This window comes from Rhinopithecus roxellana, chromosome 3 (assembly GCF_007565055.1).
Source record: "Rhinopithecus roxellana isolate Shanxi Qingling chromosome 3, ASM756505v1, whole genome shotgun sequence".
In the NCBI taxonomy this organism is placed as follows: Eukaryota; Metazoa; Chordata; class Mammalia; order Primates; family Cercopithecidae; genus Rhinopithecus; species Rhinopithecus roxellana.
In genome coordinates this window covers 65,539,024-65,559,484 of record NC_044551.1, presented here as the reverse complement: position 1 = coordinate 65,559,484, position 20,461 = coordinate 65,539,024, and the positions used below count along the sequence as shown (strand labels likewise).

Here is a 20,461-nt window from a genome sequence, read left to right as displayed (position 1 = left end):
CCTGGTTATGGATTATCCAGTTTCCTTACTGCTACTCTAGACTTCCTGTGCTTTCACACAGTGATTATTTGCTCATGTCTTTTTTTCCCCCCAGACTGTGCTTCCTTTGGCCAGAGATTTGCATTAGTCCTCTTTGTATCCACAGCACATAGAATAATGCTTAACTTATGGCCAGGCGTGGTGGCTTATGTGCCTGTAATCCTAGCACTTTGGGAGCCCAAGGTGGGTGGATCACTTGAGGCCAGGAGTTCGAGACCAGTCTGGCCAATATGGTGAAACCCCCGTCTCCACTAAAAACACAAAAATCAGCTGGGCATGGTGGTGCACACCTGTAATCCCAGCTACTCAGGAGGCGGAGGCAGGAGAATTGATTGAACCCAGGATACGGAGGTTGCAATGAGCCAAGACCATGCCACTAAACTCCAGCCTGGGCAAAAGGGCACAACTCTGTCTCAAAAACAAAAAACAAACAAAAATATATGTTCTTAATAAAGCCTTTCTGAAATAACTGAAAGAATGATATAATAATATTAACTGTTTTACCTTCCAATTGTAGCAGGGTTTACAGCAGTAATGATAAAGAGTGATCCTGTCTGCAACACAGGTGATCTAATGACAATTACTCTAATACATGGGGGCCAAATTTTGTCTTCATCTGCCAAGGAAAGAAGTGAGTAAATATTAATTTAACTACTATGAAAAAGAACTTCATAGGGATAACTAGGCAGCATCCATAAAATAAAAATGTGTTGGTCAAAAATCTTAATTCTGACTAAAACAAACTTCTTAAATTCTGCTGTATAATACATAGCAATGGGTAAGGCTTAACACTGTTATTAAAGTGATCAACATAAAGGTTGCAGGATATGTAGCATCTATCACAGTTATCAAATAATCAACTCTTTCTTTTTTAAGGTTTTGGAATCTGAAAATATCCCAAATATTTTTATATTATTTTAAGTTACAAAAATTGAGTCCATTAAAAAAAAAAAAAAAAAAAAGGCTAGGCACAGTGGCTCACACCTATAATCCCAGCACTTTGGGAGGCTGATGTGGGCGGATCACCTGAGGTCAGGAGTTCGAGATCAGCCTGGCCAACATGGTGAAACCCCGTCTCTGCTAAAAATACAAAAATTAGGGGGGCATGGTAGTGTGTGCCTGTAGTCCCAGCTACTCAGGAGGCTGAGGCAAGAGAATCACTTGAACCCAGGAGGCAGAGGTTACGGTGAGCCGAGATCATGCCACTGCACTCCAGCCTGGGCAACAGAGCAAGACTCTGTCTCAAAAAATAAAATAAAATAAAAAATAAATTAAATAAATTAAAAAAGAAAAGCAAAAGAAATGACATTGAGAACCAAAGAACAAAATAAGCTCATACACTACACAGTTGGCCCTCAGTATCTGTGGGGGATTAGTTCCAAGATCCCTCCTTATATGCCAAAATTCTATGGATGCTCAAGTCCTTATATAAATGGTATCATATTTGCATACAACCTACGTGCATCCTTCTGTATACTATAAATCATCTCTAGATTACTTATAGCTAATAGAATGTAAATGCTATATAAATAGTTACACGGTATTTACGGGATAATAACAAGAAAAAAAAGTTTGTACATGTTCAGTACAGATGCAGCTATCCCTTCTTTTTCTGAATATTTTTGATCTGAGGTTGCTTGAATCCACTAATGCAGAACCCATGGATACAGAAGGCCAACTGTAATATGAAATCCTGTGTTTTAAAAGTATGTCTTTATATATTCAAGTTAAAAAAAATTAGATTTACCATAATATCCATGTAATTGAATTCATAATGTATACTTTTTAAAGACAACTTGTTTTTCTCTCTTAATTACAAAAGTAGACTACAAATATCTAACCCACTAAAACAGCCTTAATCTATATTTTAAGATTAGAATGCAGGTAACTTGGTTTTGAATTCTATTGACTACGCCATTCAATACAATGAAACTTTCTCAAGGTCCAAGTATTAGTCATTTATTCACATCCTACTCTCTAAAAACCAAGTAGCAACCCACATAATTTTCAATAACATCATTAAAATAATGTTTACTTTCTGGCAGGTATACGACAACTCACTAACATTTTTAACGGTTTTGTTCTTATATAGTTACCAGACTGGGCTATTTACTTAAATAATGATTATCTACTCACCTTCATCCTCACTATCTTCTGCAGTTACATTGCCTTCACTGGTAATGTCTTCGTCATAACTATCCTCAGTCTGAGAATCTGTAATTTCACCTTCCTCTGGTTCACTATCAGTCTCCATGATTTTCTCATCTTTAAATGATGTTGAATTAGAGATGTTTTCATGAAGAGGAGACTCTACAGTATTTCCACTAGCTGAAACAGTGAATTTGGGGGGACTATTTTTGTGATGAATGCCTATTTTCGCCTTCTTTTTCATATTCGCAATATTTTCTTCCTCATTGCAGCTTGTATGTTCAACACTGAAGGTTTTTTGATCCTCTGAATTCAAATCCTGGAGAAGGGTGGGTAGATAGGTGGGAACAGAGGAGAACACTCTTAAACATCACTATCTTATAACATTACATCAAGTTTCAATGAATTTGTGAAGATGTATGTCAGTAAAATAACAATGGTTACAATCTGTTCCCCCTCTCCTTCTCACATTTTCTTTCTTGATTAATGATATTACCATCTTCTTATCATCCAAATTAAAAATCCTATAGTTATGTCTGAGATCCCCTTAACCATATATAAAATTACCAAGTGCTACAGACTTTTCTCAAAATATATCCAAATCTGTCCCTCTATTCTCAGTGTCTTAACATTCCTCGTTCAAGCCCTAATCACATATTGCCTGGACTATGGGATAGCATAGACCAATAGTGTCCAATAAAAATGTAACACAAGCTATATTTGTACTTTTACATTTTCTAGCAGTCACATTTAAAAAGTAAAATTATTATTATTATTATTTTTTTTTTGAGATGGAGTCTTGCTCTGTCGCCCAGGCTGGAGTGCAGTGGCACGATCTCGACTCACTGCGAGCTCCGCCTCCCGGGTTCACGCCATTCTCCTGCCTCAGCCTCCCAAGTAGCTAGGACTACAGGCGCCCACCACCACGCCCGGCTAAGTTTTTGTATTTTTAGTAGAGACAGGGTTTCACCGCGTTAGCCAGGATAGTCTCGATTTCCTGACCTCGTGATCCACCCGCCTCGGCCTCCCAAAGCGCTGGGATGACAGGCGTGAGCCACCGTGCCCGGCCTAAAAAGTAAAATTATTAATGAGATAGTTTACATGGTCTGCAAAATCCAGAGTGTATCTTACACTTAACAGCACATTTGAGTTTGGACTAGCAACACTTGAAGTGCTCAACAGCCACATGGAGCTGGTGGCTACCTTACTGAACAGTGCAGGCCTAAAGAATACCTATTCTAAATTTTCTTTTTAAACTTGTAATCAATGAGCAAGTCAACACAAATAAAATACAGAATTAGCTTTACTTACAACATGAATTTAAAGATCCAAATGTACTCAATATGTAGCAAAATTGTAGTTTTGCTAAAATTGAGTACTTCAGATTTGGTTTGATAATACATAAAAGTTTAAAGTACAAATTAATGGTAACTATCTTATTCCAAAATCTTATTACTCCAAAATCTTAACTTGCCTGGCATAAGTCTTTTATTATTTATTGTATATTTATAGCTGATATGCCTTATAACAAATGAAAAAATCTATTTTTCAATTAACAAAAATTATGTATTTTTATCATGTACAATATGAAGTTCTGAAATATGTACACCATGTAGAGTGGTTAAATTGAGTTAATTAACATGTACATTACCTCAAATACTTATCATTTTTCTGTGGTAAGAAACTTAAAATTTGCTCTCAGCAGTTTTCAATAATACAATAAATTGTTATTAACAATAGTCATCATGTTATATACAATGGTCAAATCTATTATTTTAGCCTTAGAAAAAGCAAATAATTATTTTCCATTTTTTTCCCTTGGTTTCTGACACACTCTCACTTTTCTTTCTACCTTAGAGCAACATGAGGCGAATGCATATGCTCTTCTGTTATTTTATTAAATATGACAGCATCTCACACAGCTTTCTTTTTTTTTTGAGATGGAGTCTCATACTGTCTCTCAGACTGGAGTGCAGTGACGCAATCTCGGCTCGCTCCAACCTCCACTTCCCAGGTTCAAGAGATTCTCCTGCCTCAATCTCCCAAGTACCTGAGCCTACAGGCATGAGCCACGACGCCCAGGTAATTTCTGTATTTTTAGTAGAGATGGGGTTTCATCATGTTGGCCAGGATGGTCTCCATCTCTCGACCTCGTGATCCACCCACCTCACACACCTATCTTTAATAACAGCATAAGTTCAGCTTGAAGACAGGCTAAACATTCACAGTGTGATAAATTATATACACTTCTGGCAATACAAATTCCTCAAGAACAAGAACAAGGGCAAGGAGCTGAAAAACCATGAGGAGCTTTTACATTATAAAATTATAGCAAAAAAGTTGCCTATCTGTATATACTCTTAAAAAAGCACTTGTATATTTATTCCTTACTGAACAACATATGCAGGGAAAGCTATTTGCCAGTACAGAACGTTAGTCAGTCATTAAGTGAAAAGAAAGGAGGGCTTATTTACGGGCATTGAGGCACATATGTGTATTTCAAATTATTTACTCCTATCTCCCCTACTGTCTTCCTTCCACATAACCTCCACCTACAAAAAGTGAGGCTCAAAAATATCTTTAAAAATAAAGAAAACAGATGAAGATACTCTCATGGCCTCACAGGTACCTTTTAGAATCCTCAGGAAATTCTCAAAATTCCAACAGAATTTTTCTTAAACCTCTTGTCTTGGAATTCACATATTTTCAAAGAAGGATTGCTAAGATGAGTAGTTATGGGAGCGAAGCTGGACCACAATATCAGAGAATGCTTTCCACCTCTATTCTCTAGTTTTTCAGGCAAGGCCATTTGAGGAGCCCTATATACTCTTTTCCTATTGTTAGTGAGAGGTGCTTTCACAAGCTAGCTTTTTTTTTTTTTTTTTTTTTTTGAGATGGAGTCTGGCTCTGTTGCCCAGGCTGGAGTGTGGTGGTGCGATCTTGGCTCACTACAACCTCCGCCTCCCAGGTTCAAGTGATTCTCCTGCCTCAGCCTCCCAAGTAGCTCGGATTACAGGCGTCTGCACTACACTCAGCTAATTTTTGTATTTTTAGTAGAGACGGGGTTTCACCATGTTGGCCATGCTGGTCTTGAACTCCTGATCGCAGGTAATCTGCCTGCCTTGGCCTCCCAAACTGTTGGGATTACAGGCATGAGCCACCACACCCAGCCTACAACCTAGCCTTTCAAACAGTTAAACCACTAGTAACACGCACTAGCCATTAAAACAGAGATCTTGAAAGCAAACAGAAAACTCATTTCTAGTATTTAAGTCACATACTCTTCTATTCCTAAGTATTGTCCACAAAAAAACAGAAGAACAAAAACAAATCAAATAGAGAACAGAAAAAAAATCCAACAGAATCCTAACTCCTTATGTGAACTTTAGAATTTAGTATCAAGTAATTTTTCTTTTGTTAAGAAAAACTGGCTGGCACAGTGGCTCACGTCTACAATTCCAGCACCTGGGGAGGCCAAGGTAGGCAGATCACTTGAGCTCAGGAGGTCGGGGATGCAGTGAGCCGTGATGGCACCACTGCACTCAACCTGGGTGACAGAGCAAGACCCTGTTAGGACAGGACAGAAGGATAGGACAGGACAGGACAGGACAGGGAGAAAAGGATAGGACAGGAAAGGACAGGACAGGAAACCATGAGGTAAAATTTCAAGAGTAAGATATCAAATAGTTGCCACAGTTGATAAAATGTCAATACAACAAACAAGCCTCCTTTCTTACCTATAAACCACCAAACTTATCTGTTTAGAGAACAGAAATAAAGAACACTGATAACTTTTTATATTTTCCTTCTTTCAATTTAACATTGTATCATTGTAAGCATTTTTGGGGTTCCCCTTAGTCTTTACAAGTAGCATCTGAAAGCCTACATAATACTTTTTTCAATTAAATGTAATTATCACTTTCTTAACCATTGTCTTGCAGGCCATTTAAACTCTCACTCCATAGTTGTCAACAATGGATTGTTTTTTTTTGGGGGGGGGTAATGTTTTCCTGGCTGGGTGCAGTGGCTCTCGCCTCTAATCCCAGCACTTTCGGAGGCGGAGGTGGGTGGATCACCTGAGTCAGGAGTTCAAGACCAGCCTGACCACATGGAGAAGCCCTGTGTCTACTAAAATTACAAAAAGAATTAGCCGAGCACGTTGGTGCATGCCTGTAATCCCAGCTACTTGGGAGACTGAGGCAGGAGAATCGCTCGAACCTGGGAGGTGGAGGTTGAGGTAAGCCAAGATCATGCCATTGCACTCCAGCCTGGACAACAAGAATGAAACTTCGTCTCAAAAAAAAAAAAAAAAAAGTTGAACCTGTATCTACGTCGACCTGTAAACTGTGTTTATCTTTTATTATGAATTGTGCATTGACATCAACTTATCAACTGAAGATCTGAATTCTTCTTCCAAACTATACAACACGAGATATTTTATCTGCCCTAAATCTATCTCCTTCAAATTTTAAGAAATGCTTTCTATTTCTAGTGACAGAGTTTATGACAAAGTCCATGTTTGCTCCATCTAAACTTTCCTTAGTTATCTTAATGGGCATGTTTGAAATACAGAATTATTGAATGATTTTCAGTTTCATAAAAAATTTTGTCTTAATTATCATGTTATCACCATTATGTAAAGTTTTAAAATTATAAAGACATTACCTTTTCCTCATTTGTTGCAGAAGAATCTGGATCTTTTCTTTTCTTCTTCAATTTTTTATCTTTACTTTGTTTTGTGCTAGAAGTCTGATAAGGTTGCAAATCTACTCGAGAATGAAACTGGTAACGACCACTTTCCACATCACAATAGTAATAAATTCCAGTGGAAGGATCATAATACAGTTGATTTTCCTTTGAAAGTCAAGAAAAAAATAAATTCTAAATTCATCTAAGATAAAATAAACTTAACGAAAATGCCGAATATATTCAAATGTGGTAAATAATTCTTTGAACTACTATAGTATTTTCAGAAGACAATGAATTAAAGATAACAGAATAAAAAATGCTTTACTCTTCCAAAATACTTTACCATTCAATAGCTGATCTAATTTTCCTAGTGTGAGAAACAAGTAAATCTAAATATTAAATTGAATCATATAAAACTGTCAATACTTGACCATTTTTATCTTATAAGAAACAGCAATTTTATATGGTTCCACTTAACACATTAACAAAAATTGATCATACTTTTGAAGGCATGAAAACTAAAGCATGCATAAGAAAAAGCTGACCATAGGAGAGCAGTTCTAGACTCTTTATTCTTAATGACTGCACAATAAGGGTGTGGCAGTATAAACACCTAAACCCTCCTCTTAACGTCATAAAGCAAAGATTTGCCTTTTGATGTTCATTACTTAAAATCAGTGAAGAAAATTTTGAAAATAAAGTTCATGCACACCAAAAAATGACATTCTATATAATGCAATCAATAAACAACTGTCTCCACTAATTAATTAATTCTATAGTAAATAGAACAAGCAACCATGCAAAAATGAATTTGGCAAATTACAGATTTAAAAGCCAGAAAGTTAAAATTAGGTAATCGCCTGCATTTATGATATACTGGCCAGCGCTCTAAAACCAAGATTTAATTGAACAGTCTATATTTTATTTACATCCTAAATCCATGCAGACCAGACCTGGAAACATCTTTGATGTACTGAGACTGAGCAACTAAAACTTCCTGAAAAAGAATAATTTATTTTTCTAACTACTGACACTTGCAATTTATTGTCTTTAATCCCTCCATTTTGCAGATCTCTTACAAAAACATTTAGATTTCTCACCATCTTTCTCTTAACTAAGAAACTGAATGGAGGCTTTCCAATCTTTATTTCTAGTAATAATGGAACTTTTTTTTTTTGAGACGGAGTCTCACTCTGTCGCCCAAGCTGGAGTGCAGTGGCCAGATCTCAGCTCACTGCAAGCTCCGCCTCCCGGGTTCATGCCATTCTCCTGCCTCAGCCTCCTGAGTAGCTGGGACTACAGGCGCCCGCCACCTCGCCCGGCTAGTTTTTTTTGTATTTTTTAGTAGAGACGGGGTTTCCCCGTGTTAGTCAGGATGGTCTCGATCTCCTGACCTTGTGATCCGCCCGCCTCGGCCTCCCAAAGTGCTGGGATTACAGGCTTGAGCCACCGCGCCCGGCCAATAATGGAACTTTTATAATTCAGACCTTTTTAATCTGTTTGTCAGTCCCAAATATAGACATTTTCAAAATATAAATTTTACTAAAATAATAATTAGCACGATAAAAATGGCAACACAATGAAGTTCCTAATTTACTCAGAAATATAACCTGCAGAATGTAACCATTTACAGAACAACTGATGTCAAGAGAAAAGATACAGAAAGGAAGGCAGAAGATTGACAAAGACTAATGTCTACCTGAAACTGTTGTTTTCCTAGAAACTAAATAATAACTACTCCCTTTGGATAAGTGTTTAAACATTAATTTTCTGGTTATTAATTAGCATTGTCAATTAGCATCCTCCATGAAAGAAAACTCTCTCTGTATAAGGACTTACAGTTTACCATATGCAGACTGACAAACTAATGAAACCTCTTACGTTAACTGAGATATTTAGTATGATACTATGTTCTCTAGATAAGTTAACAATAGTTGCAGTAACAGGAATGATGAACATCAACTCCACTTTTGTGCACCACATTCTATAATTCCGCAGAGAACCACATTATATTACTAGATTCTTGAGTCTGAGGTATGTGACTGAGTTCTATCATTGTCATCAAATCTGGAATGAAATACAATTTAAGTATTAGACTTCAACAACTATTAACACTGTATTGGAAATCAAGAACTGTATTTTCTGGTTCTATCCTAGTCAGTGGTCCATTATATTTTAGATCCCATATTAATTCCCTAGTTCTCACTGTTAACAGATTGATTTTTGTTTGTTTTTTGAGACAGGGTCTCACTCTGTCACCTAGGCTGGAGGGCAGTGGTACAATCATGGCTCACTGCAGCCTCCATCTTCCCAGCTCAAGCGATGCTCCCACACCAGCCTCCTGAGTAGCTGGGACTACAAGGTGAGCCACTATAGCCGGCTGACTTTTAAAATTTTTTATAGAAAGAGTCTCACTGTGTTGACCAGGCTGGTCTTGCACTCTTGACTCAAGCAATTCTCCTGCCTCAGCCTCCTGAAGTGCTGGGATTACAAGAAGTGAGCCACTATGCCTAGCCAACAGATTGATTTTTTTAAAGTGAAAGAGTTAAAAGACACAGAATATAGAACACTGGCTAATAATAAACACACTACTAAGAATTCAAGAAAGAAGTCTCCTTATGTGGCCTAAAATGAATTCATAAAGTATTTGAAAGAATTTTTAAAATTCTTACCCCAAACCTAAAATTAACCTTACTTCTCTATTAATTCTATGAAAAAAAAAATAGTTTAGGTTCTAAAATATTTACAATGTAGTTAATTATCTGCTTTTATTAACAAAAGCTCTAATATTTTGTATGTTATTTTTCTACATAAAGACTTCTCCAAAACATTATCTATAATAATCACAATAAACAACCTTATTTTAAAAACTCAGAAGTGTAGCACCATAAGCTATTTTAGAATTCTTCTGAGTTTTGAGTCTAATATAATTTTTCAATGCAGATTTTGGCTTTCTTACTTCGGCTTAGGGTTTAACATTTGATATCAGGCACTAAGTATGTATCGTACAGTATTAAAAGGTCTGAGATGGAATTTGAGACCAGCCTGGCCAACATGGCGAAACCCTGCCTCTACTAAAAATACAAAAATTAGCTGGGTGTGGTGGTGCACGCCTGTAATCCCAGCTACTTGGGATGCTGAGGCATAAGAATCACTTGAACCTGGGGAGTGAAAGTTGCAGTGAGCTGAGATCGCACCACTGCACTCCAGCCAGGGTGACAGAGGGAGACTCTGTCCCAAAAAAAAAAGATCTGAGATACTTACAGAATCATAATAGAAACCAGTGCTGTGGTCAAAATACAGTCCAGTATTTTCATCATAACTAAATCCAGTCTGTGACACAGCCGCTTCTGCTGCAGCTCTCAAACTTTCAGCTAATGATGAACCTTCTAAGGATGTATCTTCTGTTGCTAATGCAGATGCTGGTTCCTATAAAAGATACAGTCATGCCAAATAAGACAAAAGCTTCTGTATATCAATTAAAAAGCTGGCTGAACTCAAGACTTCAGACTATGTTTAAGTAATGACTTCAATTTCTACAATGGAAAAGGATGTCTATCAATTACGATTTGAACCACTTTTTAGAACATTTACTAGTGTGTCAGTAACTTCAACTTTGACCCAGTTTTGAAGGCAGTAAAAATGAGTGACAATTATTCGAGAATAAATGTATGATGCCACAGAGAAGCCATCCACAAAATACAGACTCTGAAATATTGACTAAGACAAAGACCTAGGTTCTTCAATAATTATATGTTCAATTGGAAAAAAAACTTCAAAAAGACAAATGAAGGAGAAAACCATAGATTAAATGAGGTATGTCAAACACAATAGGGATTCTGATTCAAACAAACTATAAAAACAAATTTACAGATTCAGGGAAATTTGAACAGTGGCAGGGTATCTGACATAAAGGAACATTAAAATTTTTTAGGTGTAAATGTGGTATTGTTGTCCACAGTTCTTTCGTTGAGTCAAAATATTTGGACAAATTTTGTTTTAGATTCTGTATATCATACAATTTTGGAACACAATGTAGCAGGAAAACCACTACACATATGAACAAGTTCTACTTTTGGTTTTTGAAAAACTGGAATATTCTTTGTATAATTACACATAAGAATGTTTACAACGCTTGTATATGCTGTGACAGACCAAAGAAGTCTATCTTTCCACATAATAACAACAAAGGACAGGTTCTTGGGCATCAACAGTTTCGTGTTTAGCATTTTATTACCTGTGAATTTGAGGCAAAATGGTCCACTTGTCTACATTTAACATTTTCTGTTTTATCAGTACCAGGGTAAGCATCATTTTCTATTTGTAAATGGTCTTTAGAATTCAAAGTATAAGTTTCGATATCTTGATCTTGTTGATCTGACAGTTCAGTCACTTTACCTGGAAGACTAACATCATTGTAGTATGTCTGATAATAATAATCTGTAGCAAAAAAATTAAGTGAAATCATATCATATTAGAATAATATATATAAAAAGGACTTAAATACAAAACAATGGCATTTAAATACAAAAAGCATATACTTCAAATAAATCATGATTTTTACAACTGTACAAATTTTAAAAGATTAAAACAGATGGTACAGATAAATCTGCAGAAGTGTGTATCTCTGATTCTGATGTCTCTTTCAGGACCCTAGCTGTCAGTTAAGAAAAAAAAAAAAAAGGTAAGTTGGTTACATTTTCCACAGCAAGAGTAAAATAAAAATAGGTAGATAGGTTGTATTCTATTTTTAAAAACTTAACTCTTAACTTCTAACCGGATACCTTAATATTGTTGCTTATCAATTGATAAAGAAATAAAGGCAAGGAATTAGGGGTTGATTTTTTTTTTTTTTTTTTTGTCAAATTTCTCTCCCCATGCAGACTTTGTAAAATGTATCATACAGATAAGGTTAGCACTATTGCTGTGTTTAGCAATTGAGCCAAATTATGTCCTGAATGAAGCAAGGCAAAACTTAATAGGAAAGATGGTTTCTTCTTGTGATGCATATATATTAAAACTCAGTATCTCAGCTATTTTGCTTTATAACATAATGCCACTCATGAGGCCATGGTGGTGGGCTCACCATTCCCACAAGGGTGAGAGAACTGACACTATACACAATTCTAATTAGAACACATCAACAAGAAAACAAATGCCCCTGGTCACAAGCAAGGCAGATACAGAAGTAGATGGCTAACTGCGTGCCAAAAATTACTCAGTGAGTGTGCCACTGAAAACATTAGCAACATTATAGAAATCACAGGAATGACAATACATTTCTACTTTTTCCTCCAGAAGAACAAACTGATTATCTGAAAATACCATATCATATGGAGAGACGTCAACAGCATTAACAATTCTCATTTACCTTGATCTTAGTTTATTTTAAATTTAAAGAAAACTCAACATTAGCATGATTTGAATGTAACAGTATTAGCATATCCTCACTATAAGCTAAATACCTGAGATTGACCAAGGAGCATGGTTCTCTGTTTGTACTTCTACATCAGACTTTTTATTATCTTCATTTCTCCCACGTTGGAGTATTTTACTGAGTTCTTCCACCTGAGAGAAAACAAGGCTTTAGGAAAAAGAAATCATGTAACGATCTAATAATATATATACCAATCTCCTGCTGTTACAAATAATTGTTTTTCTTGATAAAAGTTTTAGAGAAATGTCAAGAGCAGCAAGGTTACCTTTCAGAAAAGCTAAAATTACTATTTTACTTTTTACATTTAAAAGAGGTTTTCATTCCTAATCTCTCTTACTAAATGTCCAAATATCTCCTCCACAAATCGAACTAAATAATGACACTTTGTGAACACGTTCCTTTATTTCTAACAAATAAGATTGTTTTTATGTTAATATTTTAAAGTCAGTAGTTCTTTCTAAATAATTCAAAAATTTAAAAATTACAAATTCTCATCCCTACTGAATTATCTAATATTCATTTGGTATTCTCCACTTGGAATTAACTATCCACTTGAATATGTTAATGCCACTTACAAGCTTTAATACACATTTTTTCATTAAACAGTAGTCCTATAATTAACTGTAGCACAAGACAACAGGGAAGGTGACTGCCTGAGAGGGGCATCTGTCCTCCATGTACTTCACACACTAAAATACCCTTAAAAGGATGCTACTACATAGGACAGAGAGAAACAGTGTGTGGAAGTGCCCAAAAGCAGGTAATAAGCTGCCTCAGTCAATATACCTCAGCCTGAGAGGACCTCAATGTGAGACAATGTCTACTACACACATGAAACCAACTAAAAAACAAGCTTTTAAATATTTATTTAATGATACAAACAGCTTAAACAGAGAAAGGCAATAAAATTGACTATATACAGATTATCTGTGCACTTCATGAGTTATCAAATCTGTTGCTAATACTAGGGCAGGAACTACAGTGAGGGAAGCAAGACACTGATCATGAAAAATTTGAGGCCCTCCTCTGATTCATGCAAGCACAGGCTCCATAACTGGAAATTAGTGCCCCATTAAATTCCTTGCCCTAGGAGCCTGATTGCCTTGCCCTAAATCCTGGCTCTGGCTACTGTCTGTTACTATGAATTAGATTACTTAGTATCTACTACATGCTGGGCACTATACTTGATGCTTTGGATAACATCTCATTAATTCACAAAACCACCTGAAATATTCGTTGTCCTAACCCCAATTTTACACACAAAATATCAGATGAGACAAAGTAATTTGCACGAGGCTATTTTGGGGTCTTGTACAAAACCTACATGTATTACGGTTCTCCAGTTATCATTAATTCTCAAGCAAAACTTTTTAACTGCTCCAGATAAGACATATTCAGTAATTTGGAATGACAGTTAATCAAATCCACCCTCTCCCCAACCAAGGGAGGCTGACCAGGAGAGTAAGGAGTTATCACTATCCAAAGTAGAGTCAAGACTTTCTATGAGATTAAATGTTCAATACTGAACTAAAACGGAGGCATGTGGAAGACGATGCTCCTCTCAGGCAATTACCTTCTGTTTGCTTCTGCTGCAGTTTAGTCACAGAACTATTATTTTTTTAAGTGTATTAAAGCTTATAAGAGGCATGAACATATTTAATAATGAAATCCACGTGGAGAACACTGAATGATATTAGATAATATGAATGGGAAAATTTAAGAGCTTTTAAATTTTCTAATTCTTTAGGTAGAATTGCTGACCTCCCGAAACATCAGCATAAAAACATTCTTTTCTGTAAGAAATAAAGGATCTGTTCACAAAGTCCCATTATTTAGTCTGATTTATCAAATTAACAGTGAACACCAAAATGCTGGCTCTTTGAAAATTAGCAAAAAATGTTTTAGAATCTCTAACACAAGCAGTACTTCAACAATTTAGAATTATAAAGCCCTTTTCAAAAGGCTGTCATTTTGAAAAGGCTGTCATATTTTGCTCCCCTCTCCTATTTTTTTGGGGGGGGACGGAGTCTCGCTTTGTCGCCCAGGCTGGAATGCAGTGGCCCGATCTCAGCTTGCTGCAAGCTCCGCCTCCCGGGTTCACGCCATTCTCCTGTCTCAGCCTCCCGACTAGCTGGGACTACAGGCGCCCGCCACCAAGCCCACCTATTTTTTTTTTTTTTCTTTTTTTTTTTTTTTTTTTTTGTATTTTTAGTAGAGACTGGGTTTCACTGTGTTAGCCAGGATGGTCTCTATCTTCTGACCTCGTGATCCCCTGCCTCAGCCTCCCAAAGCGCTGGGATTACAGGCGTGAGCCACCACGCCCTACCCTCCCCCCATATTTTTTTTTTTAACGTATTTGTATCCTCCTACACAGTTACACACCGTAGGTGTTCAAATTGACTAAACAAATAAAAACTTTCCAACAATGTCATGATGTCAAGAACTCTATGTAACAGTCATACAATGTCATTGCAACTCAGCAGTTATTTTCATAGTCCGTTTGGTAAAACATAAGTAAGTTTGATGACGTTTTAGTGTTCGGTCTATATACTGGTTTTAGGAAACGTACCAATAAATTATGAAGAACTAGACGACGGTCAAATTGAAACTAGTTACTATGTGGAAACAATCTGCTGGCAGAGAGTGCCTGCCAACAAGGTGGAAAATAAAATATTATGCTCTTGGTTTTTATTTTGAGACAGAGTCGCACTCTGTCGCCCTGGCTGGAGTGCAGTGGCACGATCTCGGCTCACTGCAACCTCCACCTCCCAGGTTCAGGCAATTCTCCTGCCTCAGCCTCCCGAGTAGCTGGGATTCCAGGAGCCCGCCGCCAGGCCCGGCTAATTTTTATACTTTAGTAGAGACGGGGTTTCACCATGTTGGCCAGACCGGTCTGGTCTCGAACTCCTGACCTGGTGATCTGCCTGCCTCGGCCTCCCAGTGTGCTGGGATTACAGGCGTCAACTACCGCACCCGGACAAGGTTTTTTGCTTTTAATGCGACAGTTTAAGTATTAACATTTGCCCCTACTATCTATCTTGAAAACGAAATAAGCTGCTTAACGTCTCCAACAAAAGCAGTTATATATCTTCCCTACTTCCACAAGAAAGCCCAAGTAAACGATCAGAGGAGCAACCTTACACAGGTATAGCGTTCAAAAGTTTGTAAAATTGTTTACTCGTGTTTTACTCCACCTTCACAACTGTGAGCTATCACTTCCCATTTAATGGGGAACTGAGGCTCGGTATAAGTGTACACATCCAGTGAATGGCAACGATGGGATTCTGACTCAAGTTCAACATTTTATTAACTCAAATGTGCTCTACAGTAAATGCGCCTACTGTCAATGGGAAATGGGATGTTGGGGCAAGCGAGAATGAAGACAATGTAGCCACAGTACTTAAGTTCAATTCACACCAGTCGCGAGACATGGATTTAAGTCAAGTAACCTGAACTCAGGTTTGCTCCTAATGTACTTGGAATTGTAACTGCGCTGAACTTTTACTTATTTATATTTCAAGTACTCTACAGTAGTTCTGAGCCCCTGCCAGGGACCCCTTTCGAGGCCATCAGGGGCTTCGAAGGCCTCGCCTCGGGCTGGATGGGGCGCGGGGCTGAGGCGGACCGCGCACCTGCGTGCGGAGCTCCTGGTTGTTGCTTTCTGCGTTCTGGTACAGCCGTTCTGTGTGATGCAGCAGCTTCTCGATCTCCCGCACCTGCCGCTTGCAGCTCCCGCAGTTCACGTTCCAACTTCTCCACCTTCCGCCTTAGCTGGGCCAGCTCAGGCTCAGGGGAGGTGGGCGGCGACGGGGACTGCGCCTCCGAGGCCATGAGGTCCGGCGCGAGACTGCTTGTTGCCGCGGAGGGGCCGCGTTCAGGCCGAAACGGACGCCCACGGACCCAGAGGCCACGGGAGCGAGCGGGCAGCGAAAGGCAGCCTCACACCCGGCCGGCCGCGGTGGCCCCTGGCCATGACGCCCTGAAACTCACTTGTAGCCGAACGGGGCTGCGGGCAACGAGCAAAGGGACTGAGGATGGCCCCTGCCCGATGTGCGCGGCCTGGAAACCGGAAAACTTTACTGGAAACTACCTTCTCCAGCTACAGAAACAGGGAAGAGCGTAGGATAAGCAGCCGGAAAACCAGTGTCCAGAAAACCAGGGACCAGAAGCGTTCTGGCAGCTCCCCAGTTGAGCCGGAAACAACGGCGCCAGCGGTAGGCGGGGCCAAGACGGAACAGGAAGCGACGGAAAGCGGGAAGGACCCGATAGTGTACGTGCGGACGTCTAGCCTGCGGAGGCGCGGTACCCGAGGGCGTGGAGAGCTGTTGGCAATGTGGCTACCGAAGCCTTAGAGTGATAGGGAGGCTTGCAGCCTCTGGTCTCAGACATTTGCACTTGCTGATGTTCTTTGAACAAACTTTTAGTATAGCATGCATTTCCTATCTCCTTGTTTTACAAATAAGAACAGAGTACCCCAGTAATGTTTTGTGGGGACTATGATGCTCTACTTACCTATGTCAACTGAAGAATGAGGCGGTTGATAAATTTAGAAAAGGGCTTTATTTCTCATGAAGGGTTACAGCCTGCAGGGTGGCCATCCTGAGAGGCTTGGAAGCATAGCCTCTGGTCAGAAGCTGAGAACAAGACACTTGGAAGGAAGGGCAAAGGGAACAGAAATTTATGCTGAGCAGGGTGGCCAAATATATTCAATGAGCTGTAGGAGGATTCATGAATATTTATGAAAGGAGAAACATGTACATGCACAATTAAGCTTCCTGGCTCTCTGTGGGACCCATATTCAAAAAATGGTGGTGTTAGCATGATCCCAGTGTGAAGTTTTCATCCCCTGACGTCAAATGGCAAAGCAGAGGAGATGAAAACCCTCACTGTGAGTCCCTGGTAGATTGGCCAGAACTGCTCTGTGGTTGGTGGTCTCTTATCAGGAAGGAATGCTGGTTGGTGTGAAATCAGCCCAACTGTCCTATAGAACTGATGTTTATGGTTTCTTTTGAATAAACCTGGAAACTTACCCTCCCAGTCTTAAAACTTCAGAAAGTTACATCTGTCTTATGTGAGTTCCTTTCTTGGGAAACCAACCATGAGGCCTCCCAGATAGTATCAAGGAACTGAAACTTACCAGATCACTGCATCTGGACAATGCGGCACCATATCCCTCACCCGTTATGATTCCCTAACCGGCCACATGCTGCCTGTTGAACAAGTCCTCATCCTTACTGCTTACTACTTCCTGTTTTCCCACATGTAGTCACATTTCTCCCTTGCCATATAAACCCCTAATTTTAGTTGGTTGAGTAGATGAATTTGAGACCGATTTCCTATTCTCCTTGGCTGCAGCACCCAAATGGAGCCTTTTTCCCTGGCAATACTCCTTGTCTCAATGACTGGCTTTCTATGGAGTGTACAATGGATCTGTTCAGTCAGTTGAGGGGCTCAGAATTTTACTTTTATTTCTCATTTAGTCATTCTGCTGATTCCTAAGTTTAGACCCCCTGGGAAAATAGAGCAAGTACATTAGGTCTGAGCCATAAAAAGGAGCATCCCTGGTGGCAAAATAAGAGAGAGACAATATTCTGTGGAACAGGGGAGAAAAATGCTCTGGTTTGGTGCATTTATTTGGTCTTTTGTCTGCATGACCCTGGCATTGGTTCGCCAATATTTAAACTGATGAGAGCTTCTTTGGAACACACTTCCTTCCTTTGCCAATGTCATTTAGAATTAGGTCATGAGCTCAGAGTCCTGGGCCTGAGATTCGTGGAGGTCAGCAGCTGTGTCGTGCAGATGCTCCTCTCTCGGGGCTCAGCACAGTGCCTGTCACAGAGCAGTATCCATAAATGGTGAACACAGCTGAACAAGATAATCCTGTTTGGTGTCTTAGATCAGTGGCCATTTCCATTAAATGTATTTTCTTATTTTTTGTATTATTGATGCTCTGGCATCTGGGGTCTCCCCGACCAGGGAGATACCCCCTCCAAGGGTTAGCTAATTCCTAGACATAGCAAAGAACTCACCCAGCATGCCACCCACTGATCATCCACCTTCTTTATCAGACTGTTAAACTCCATGCCAATATTCCCCTGCCCTAATCACTCCAGGGCCAAGTACCAGACAACTAGGAACAACTCCTACAGCTCAGATCCCACTGAAATTATGCAAACTAAACCTGCTTACCCTGACTTGTCCATTCCTTCCTGCAAAAATCACATAATGTTTTTTGCCATGTTTCCTCCCACTCCTTCTGCCTCCTTTTGGACCTTGGTGTTTCTCCACATTGCCTTGTGTGGCTTGGTGTGCATCCTCCTCTTGGGCTGGGTGAATAATAAACTATCTTTTTAATAGCAGATCATCTCCTGATCTGTTGGCCTCACCATACCTAAATAATAATCAAATCTAAATTTTAAAACATGGCTCTGTATGTATTTTTGTCTTGTGCTCTGCCACTAGATCATTCATAAACAGTGAGCTTTCCAGCAGAGACCTGCCCTCTCTAGGTCCTGTACACATTCCTCCTTAGGCTTGAAGAGCTCTTTACAAGGCATTGTATCTGGAAACATAGAGATTATACCTTATTGTCATGTCAAGAGTAACCCTCAAGCCATCAAAGGAAATTTAGTGAGAAGACATGGTATGTCCCCTGTGATGTAGAAAAAAGATGTATTGAAAAAGAATTCTGACTTCCCTTGATGCATTATGACTCCACCAATGAACATATTGAAGTCTTTTTAAAAGATGCCAGTTTTCTACTTTCTCCACCTTTGGGGGATAAGAAAATCCATAAATACCATTTGAAAGGTATCTTTAAGATGGTATTTCAGTTTTTAGTAATTAACTGGAGAATAAATAAGCTTATTAACTGCTACTTCAAGCAGTGATCCTCTTATTTGTCTTAATCTATTCAAGGCTAAGTTATCTTTACCTTGTAATACCAGTCTGTACCTTACCTCTGACCATTAGAAAAGAATGACTTTTTTTTTTTAGAAAAAGTCTTGAATATCAGGAATTGCATTAAGATGCTAGTATCAGAGGTGGTCTATAGTGGCTTATTAAACAAATTAGAATGTTATCCTGTTACAGAGCCTAAAGAGGGGCAGTCCATGGCCAGTGACTCCACAGTTCTTCAGGGACCCAGGCTCGGTATGTCTTTCTGCTCTGCTATTCTCGGAGCATGTTTCCAGAGCCTCCAGGTCGATCCATGGTGCAAGATGGCAAGGGATGAAAGGAATTTCCCAAAGCCCCACCCAATGGTTCCTGTCTACGTATCAATAGTCACCCCTTGCTGCAAGTGGGGCTGGGAATTATGTGTATATGTGTGTTTTTCTAAGCTAGACGTGTTATTCTCCTAATAATATAGGGGTTCTACAATTGAGGAAGAAGGGCAAAATTCATGTTGAGTAGGTAAATAGCAGTCTTTGCCACACCTAGTTTTCAGATCTAAGAGGTACTTAGCATAGTGGGCAGAGGCGCTGCCCTAAAGAAGCATTCAACTTGACACCCTTCACGATTTGATTTTGTTTTGTAATGTTTTTTTCCCACATCCTCTCCAATAAATTATATGAACCATTTTTGTACTTTTTGCCATTATGAATATAATGAGGTATTTCCTTGCTGTTTTAATTGATACTCCTCTGATTACTAGAGAATCTCATGCATTTGTTGAAATATGTGTATGTTGAAAAGACTATATGTCCTTTCCTTTCTGTGAATTGCGTATCCATATCTTTTTTCCCATTTCTTTCTTGTTATTTTGCAGTTCTTTATATAAGCAAGGTATTACTTCTTTATCAGTTTTAGATATTACAGATATCTTCTCCCAGTTTGTCATGTATCTGTTAGCTTTGTCCAGTGTCCTTTGTTAACTAGGAATTCTTAATTTGTATGTAGTGAAATCAGTCTTTATTTTATTTTACTTTTTAAAATTTTATTTGGCTTTACGGTTTAGGGTTTCATGAAGATTTTCCTTACCCCAAGTCATATTTTCTTCTACTGATCTTATAATTTAAACTTTCGTATTTGTTCTCTATTCCAACTGGGGGTATTCAGACATGACCTAGTTTTCTCAAGACCATCCCCTTTGCATTGCTTTGTAGTACCACCATCATCTTCCATCAGGTTCCCATCTTTATATGTGGG

At 38.7% G+C, this 20,461-nt stretch overlaps 1 protein-coding gene across 1 annotated transcript in view; it reads right to left on the bottom strand.

Annotated features, from left to right (window-relative positions):
- The window catches only part of AGGF1 (angiogenic factor with G-patch and FHA domains 1), a 32,343-nt gene extending 15,792 nt beyond the window's left edge, over nt 1-16,551 (bottom strand). Inside the window, 8 exon segments of the mRNA XM_030927592.1 lie at nt 544-655; nt 2,176-2,506; nt 6,853-7,041; nt 10,141-10,305; nt 11,114-11,316; nt 12,342-12,444; nt 15,946-16,044; nt 16,046-16,551. Coding sequence (XP_030783452.1) covers nt 544-655; nt 2,176-2,506; nt 6,853-7,041; nt 10,141-10,305; nt 11,114-11,316; nt 12,342-12,444; nt 15,946-16,044; nt 16,046-16,144 — 1,301 coding nt within the window. The 5' untranslated portion in view covers nt 16,145-16,551.
- Nucleotides 16,552-20,461: the final 3,910 nt, after the last annotated feature.